Raw genomic sequence first — 7489 nt, 5'->3', positions numbered from 1 at the left:
AAAAAAAATCCAGGAGTATGAGGGGAGAATTAGAGAACTAAGTGATGCAATAAAACGCAACAATATCCGTATACTAGGAATTCCAGAAGAGGAAGACAGAGAGAAAGGGGCTGAAGGTGTATTTGAAGAAATCATAGCTGAGAACTTCCCTGATCTGGGGAAGGAAAAAGGCACTGAAATCCAAGAGGCACAGAGAACTCACTTCAGACGTAACTTGAATCGATCTTCTGCACGACATATCATAGTGAAACTGGCAAAACACAAGGAGAAAGAGAAAATTCTGAAAGCAGCTAGGGATAAACACGCTCTAACATATACAGGGAGACCGATAAGACTAGTGACAGACCTGTTACTGAAACTTGGCAGGCCAGAAAGCAATGGCAGGAAATCTTCAATGTGATGAACGGAAAAAATATGCAGCCGAGAATCCTTTATCCGGCAAGTCGGTCATTCAGAATAGAAGGAGAAATAAACGTCTTCCCAAACAAACAAAAACTGAAGGAATTCATCACCACTAAGCCAGCCCTACAAGAGATCCTAAGGGGGATTCTGTGAGTGAAATGTTCAAGGACCACAAAGTACCAGAGATATCACTACAAGCATGAAACCTACAGACATCACGATGACTCTAAACCCATAGCTTTCTATAATAACACTAAATGTCAATGGACTAAATGCTCCAACCAAAAGACATACGGTATCAGAATGGATAAAAACAACAAAACAAAACAAAACAAAACAAAACAAAACAAAACAAGACCCATCTATTTGCTGTCTACAAGAGACTCATTTTAGACCTGAGGAGACCTTCAGATTGAAACTGAGGGGATGGAGAACTATCTATCATGCTACTGGAAGTCGAAAGAAAGCTGGAGTAGCCATACTTACATCAGACAAACTAGACTTTAAATTAAAGGCCGTAACAAGAGACGAAGAAGGGCATTATATTATAATTTCAGGGTCTACCATCAGGAAGAGCCAACAATTATAAATGTCTATGCACTGAATATGGGAGCCCCCAAATATATAAAACAATTAATCACAAACATAAGCAACCTTATTGAGAAGAATGTGGTCATTGCAGGGGACTTTAACACTCCACTTACAGGAACGGAGAGATCATCTAGACACAGGATCAATAAAGAAACAAGGGTCCTGAATGACACAGTGGATCAGATGGACTTAACAGATATATTCAGAACTCTGCATCCCAAAGCAACAGAATATACGTTCTTCTCGAATGCACATGGAACATTCTCCAAGATAGATCACATGCTGGCTCACAAAACAGCCCTTCATAAGTATAAAAGAATTGAGATTATACCGTGCACACTTTCAGACCACAATGCTATGAAGCTTGAAAGCAACCACAGGAAAAAGTCTGGAAAACCTCCAAAAGCACGGGGGTTAAGGAACACCTTACTAAAGAATGAATGGGTCCACCAGGCAATCAGAGAAGACATTAAAAACTATACGGAAACAAACAAAAATGAAAATACAACAATCCAAACGCTTTGGGACGCAGCGAAGGCAGTCCTGAGAGGAAAATACATCGCAATCCAGGCCTATCTCAAGAAACGAGAAAAATCCCAAATACAAAATCTAACAGCACACCTAAAGGAAACAGAAGCAGAACAGCAAAGACACCCCAAACCCAGCAGAAGAAGAGAAATAATAAAGATCACAGCAGAAATAAACAATATAGAATCTAAAAAGACTGCACAGCAGATCAATGAAACCAAGAGTTGGTTTTTTGAAAAAATAAACAAAATTGATAAACCTCTAGCCAGGCTTCTCAAAAAGAAAAGGGAGATAATCCAAATAGACAAAATCGTGAATGAAAATGGAATTATTAAAACCAATCCCTCAGAAATACAAGCAATTATCAGGGAATACTATGAAAAATACTATGTCCTGCCAACACACTGGACAACCTGGAGGAAATGGACAAATTCCTAAGCACCCACACACTTCCCAAACTCAAACAGGAAGAAATAGAAAACTTGAACAGACCCATAACCAGCAAAGAAATTGAATCAGCTATCAAAAATCTCCCAACAAACAAGAGTCCAGGACCAGATGCCTTCCCAGGAGAATTCCACCAGACATTCAAAGCAGAGACAATACCTGTCCTTCTCAACCTATTCCAAAAAATAGAAACGGAAGGAAAACTTCCAGCATTACTTTGATTCCTAAACCAGACAGAGATCCAGCAAAAAAAAGAGAACACTACAGGCCAATATCCCTGATGAATATGGATGCAAAAATTGTCAATAAGATACTAGCAAATCGAATTCAACAGCATATAAAAAGAATTATTCACCATGATCAAGTGGGATTCATTCCTGGGCTGCAGGGCTGATTTAACATTTGCAAATCAATCAATGTGACACATCCCATTAATAAAAGCAAAGATAAGAACCATATGATCCTGTCCATTGATGCAGAAAAAGTATTTGACAAAATTCAGCATCCTTTCTTAATTAAAAACCCTCGAGAAAGTCGGGATAGAAGGAACATACTGAAACATCATAAAAGCCATCTATGAAAAGCCCACAGCTAATATCATCCTCAATGGGGAAACACTGAGAGCTTTCCCCCTGTGATCAGGAACACGACAGGGATGTCCACTCTCACCACGGTTGTTTAACATAGTGTTGGAAGTGCTAGCATCAGCAATCAGACAACAAAAGGAAGCATCAAACATCAAAATTGGCAAAGATGAAGTCAAGCCTTCACTTCTTGCAGATGACACGATATTATACATGGAAAACCCGAAAGACTCCACCAAAAGTCTGCTAGAACTGATACATGAATTCAGCAGAGTCGCAGGATACAAACTCAATGTACAGAAATCAGTTGCATTCTTATACGCTAATAATGAAGCAACAGAAAGACAAATAAAGAAACTGCTCCCATTCACAATTGCACCAAGAACCATAAAATACCTAGGAATAAACCTAAACAAACATGTAAAAGATCTGTATGCTGAAAACTATAGAAAGCTTACGAAGGAAATTGAAGAAGATATCAAGAAACGGAAAAAGATTCCTTGCTCATGGATTGAAAGAATAAATATTGTTAAAATGTCAATACTACCCAAAGCTATGGACACATTCAATGGAATCCCAATCAAAATTGCACCAGCATTCTTCTCAAAGCTAGAACAAGCAATCCTCAAATGTGTATGGAACCACAAAAGACCCCGAATAGCCAAAGTAATTTTGAAGAAGAAGACCAAAGCGGGAGGCATCACAATCCCAGACTTTAGCCTCTACTACAAAGCTATAATCATCAAGACAGCACGGTATGGGCACAAAAAACAGACACATAGACCAATGGAATAGAATAGAAACCCCAGAATTAGACCCACAAACGTATGGCCAACTAATCTTTGACAAAGCAGGAAAGAATATCCAACGGAAAAAAGACAGTCTCTTTAACAAATGGTGCTGGGAGAACTTGACAGCAACACGCAGAAGGATGAAAGTAGACCACTTTCTTACACCATTCACAAAACTAAACTCAAAATGGATGAAGGACCAGAATGTGAGACAGGAAACCATCAAAACCCTAGAGGAGAAAGCAGGAGAACACCTCTCTGACCTCAGCCGCAGAAATTTCTTACTTGACACATCCCCAAAGGCAAGGGAATTAAAAGCAAAAATGAACTATTGGGACCTCATGAAGATAAAAAGCTTCTGCACTGCAAAGGAAACAATCAACAAAACTAAAAGGCAACCAATGGAATGGGAAAAAATATTTGCAAATGACATATCGGACAAAGGGCTAGTATCCAAAATCTATAAAGAGCTCACCAAACTCCACACCCGAAAAACAAATAATCCAGTGAAGAAATAGGCAGAAAACATGAATAGACACTTCTCTAAAGAAGACACCCAGATGGCCAACAGACACATGAAAAGATGCTCAACGTCGCTCCTCATGAGGGAAACACAATCAAAACCGCACTGAGATACTACCTCACGCCAGTCAGAGTGGCAAAAAGGAACAAATCAGGAAACTATAGATGCTGCCGAGGATGTGGAGAAACGGGAACCCTCTTGCACTGTTGGTGGGAACGCAAACTGGTGCAGCCTCTCTGGAAAACAGTGTGGAGGTTCCTCAGAAAATTAAAAATAGATCTACCCTATGACCCAGCAATAGCACTGCTAGGAATTTACCCAAGGGATACAGGAGTGCTGATGCACAGGGGCACTTGTACCCCAATGTTTATAGCAGCACTTTCAACAATAGCCAAATTATGGAAAGAGCCTTTAAATGTCCACCAACTGATGAAAAGGATAAAGAAATTATGGTTTATACACACAATGGAATACTACACGGCAATGAGAAAGAATGAAATATGCCCTTTTGTGGCAACATGGATGGAACTGGAGAGTATTGTGCTAAGTGAAAAGACTGTTATGCTAAGTGAAATAAGTCATACAAAGACAGATACCATATGTTTTCACTCTTATGTGGATCCTGAGAAACTTACCAGAAGACCATGGGGGAGGGGAAGGGAAAAAAGAAAGGTTAGAGAGGGAGGGAGCCAAAAGATAAGAGACTCTTAAAAACTGAGAACAAACTGAGGGTTGGTGGGGGGGTGGGGGGTGGGAGGGAGGGGTGGGTTCGTGATGGGTATTGAGGAGGGCACCTGTTGGGATGAGCACTGGGTGTTGTTTGGAAACCAATTTGACAACAAATTTCATATTAAAAAAAGAATAAGAAACAAAAATAAAGCAATGTCTTCCACAAGATAAGAGCATCTGGAGAAATAAAACCAAACATACATGACACCAAGGTTAACACTTCATGAACTATGAAGCATGGCAGTGATGGGAACCATACAGATAATTGTCTGCCACGGTTGTAGGGTAGAGGACGTGATCCAAGGTAGAAACATCCAACAAAATCCAGTCCAGTGGCTAGAAATCAGCAACGTCATATAAATATACAGCCGTCCCTTTTGCTCAAAACTGCCCCACAAAAGAGGGCCTTTTCTTCTTGTCACATGCAGATCATTACTCATGCCACTGACCATTGGAAGAAATGCACCACCAAAAATAGGACGGCCCTTATCCTACCCGCTAGGGGATACAGGAGGGAGAGTACGAAATGTAATTGCAAATGCCACCTATCACGTGACAGCCCACGGTGGAGGAAGATGAGGAGAAAGTGGTCAGGAAGATGCCAGTGGGTGTGAATCAGGAGGAAACACAGACCAGAGAGAATTCATCACATCGAGAAAAGAAATTTTGTTTCCCACAAGTTTAAACCATTACATGCACAAACATTATTGTGTAATTTGATAATTACTTAATATTAGGTAAACAAACACAAGGAAGATGTGTTGACAACTCACCATGGACGGACACTATATAAGAGGCCATGGCACCAGGAGACTTCAGACTCAAGCCCCTCACTCTCCTGGAAACCATCCCAGAACTTCCACCCTCTGACACCATGGTCAACTCCTGTTGTGGCTCCGTCTGCTCTGACCAGGGCTGTGGCCAGGAGACTTGTTGCCGCCCCAGCTGCTGCCAGACCACCTGCTGCAGGACCACCTGCTGTCGCCCCAGCTGCTGTGGCTCCAGCTGCTGCCGCCCCTGCTGTGGGGGTTCCAGCTGCTGTGGCTCCAGCTGCTGCCAGCCTTGCTGCCGCCCCACCTGCTGCCAGACCACCTGCTGCAGGACCACTTGCTGCCGCCCCAGCTGCTGTGGTTCCAGCTGCTGCAGGCCCAGCTGCTGCATCTCTAGCTGCTGCCGGCCCTGCTGTGGGGGTTCCAGCTGCTGTGGCTCCAGCTGCTGCCAGCCCTGCTGCCGCCCCACCTGCTGCCAGACCACCTGCTGCAGGACCACCTGCTGCCGCCCCACCTGCTGTGTGTCCAGCTGCTGCCGCCCCTGCTGTGGGGGTTCCAGCTGCTGTGGCTCCAATTGCTGTGGCTCCAGCTGCTGCCAGCCTTGCTGCCGCCCCACCTGCTGCCAGACCACCTGCTGCCGGACCACCTGCTGCCGCCCCACCTGCTGTGTGTCCAGCTGCTGCCGCCCCAGCTGTTGCTAGACCCCCTGCCACCACCCACCAACCTGCTCTAGTGGCTCTTGCTGCTGCTGAGTGCCCTGACCTGCACCCTGCTGTTTTCGTCAGCCAATCTCCTTCATGTCGTCCAACGGGGAGCTGAATCATGTGAGGCCAACTCTAAAACCTCAATTCCCAGTGATTTTCAACTGGTTGGCCTTGGAATATACCTCCCTACCACCCACTCCCTCCTCACCTCCTTGTTACTAACTCCACCGCAAATCACTACAAAGATTGTATTATCTGATATAGGTTAATGTGCCACTCTGATTGATGTATCACCTACTGCCAGATTTTCTAATATGGAGATGTTTCTGTATATCAAATAAATCTTGATTTTCCAGGCATAAATATAAGAAATCGTGTCTCATTCTTTTTCCTTCTTCAATGGTCACCCTTAGCTGTCAGGTCTTCTATTCTCTGCACAACGAGCAGATCATAGCAGGCGATTTCAGGATTTTCACTTCTATCACCTCGGCGCTTCCCACGCTAACAGTGTAGGATGGTGGCTTGCAGCAAGCACCTGGAACTCTGCGGAGGGCTCAGTCTACGTGAAGGAACGTATATCACAGGACAGAGCAGGGAAGGCAAGTGCCTGGGAGAAGCGTTCGAAAGGTGGCCAGTAGTTGGTGGATAAGTGCTCTAGCCTCTTTCCCCTTGAGTGGGCGTGTGAGACCAGAGGGCCTCAGTAGCACTGAACGAACCCCCGATGCCCACAAGACTCACCTGCTCTTGAAATCAACCTGGATTGGTTTCCACCCTTCCCTGGATCACTTCACAGTATCCCTAGAGCACTACTTGGGACCACCTCCCAGACAATCTACTTGCTCTCAAGCCTCTGTTTTGAGCTCCGACCCTGAGGTCGACCTGACACCAGTGTTCCAAGTCTCAGTAACAGTGCCTTCAAACATTTCCCTATGATATGAACGGTCACTGGGTGACACCGTGGGCTCTCGACCTTATTCTCCGCTGAACCACTGAATCTTTTCATAGGATGTTGTTTCTTCTCACTGTACACACTTGGTTTTAGACTTCCTGTGTCCAATTCTTGGAAGATCATATATCCCAAAGGACCGCAGACACTCCCATGAATAAAACAGCTCACCATGTTAGGAAGTGTCTCTCTCAAGGAGGCTATGCTTGAGGCGGACCGCACCAAACTGCGATTCTCACGTTGCATTCAAAACACCAGAGCCTACAACGGGTATTCCTGCATAAGTACTGCATAAGGAAGGAGGTGCTCTCAGGAGACCCAGTGCAAAGCGGAGTCAGCACAGGGGAGTAAAAGAAGCTAAGACAAAGGGTGCTTTCGGTTCAACTCCGCCCTCGTATTCTGACCCACACATGAGGGGTGTGTACTGGGCCACAGACTTGCTCATCTTAGTGGAAAAAGCGGCTGGGCCTTTGT

General features: G+C 44.3%; 1 protein-coding gene across 1 annotated transcript; it reads left to right on the top strand.

Annotated features, from left to right (window-relative positions):
* Positions 1–5379: 5379 nt before the first annotated feature.
* On the top strand, positions 5380–6432 carry LOC122485539 (keratin-associated protein 4-3-like). The gene has a single exon (XM_043584418.1). It carries the CDS (start codon positions 5395–5397, stop codon positions 6064–6066), a length of 672 nt encoding a protein of 223 aa, XP_043440353.1. The 5' UTR covers positions 5380–5394; the 3' UTR covers positions 6067–6432.
* The last annotated feature ends 1057 nt before the right edge of the window (positions 6433–7489 follow it).

This window comes from Prionailurus bengalensis, chromosome E1, assembly GCF_016509475.1.
Source record: "Prionailurus bengalensis isolate Pbe53 chromosome E1, Fcat_Pben_1.1_paternal_pri, whole genome shotgun sequence".
Classification (NCBI taxonomy): Eukaryota; Metazoa; Chordata; class Mammalia; order Carnivora; family Felidae; genus Prionailurus; species Prionailurus bengalensis.
This window is presented reverse-complemented; position numbering and strand designations above follow the sequence as displayed.

Excerpts from the sequence above, each read along its gene's own strand:
- LOC122485539 (XM_043584418.1), top strand. The coding sequence starts at position 5,395 with ATGGCACCAGGAGACTTCAGACTCAAGCCCCTCACTCTCCTGGAAACC.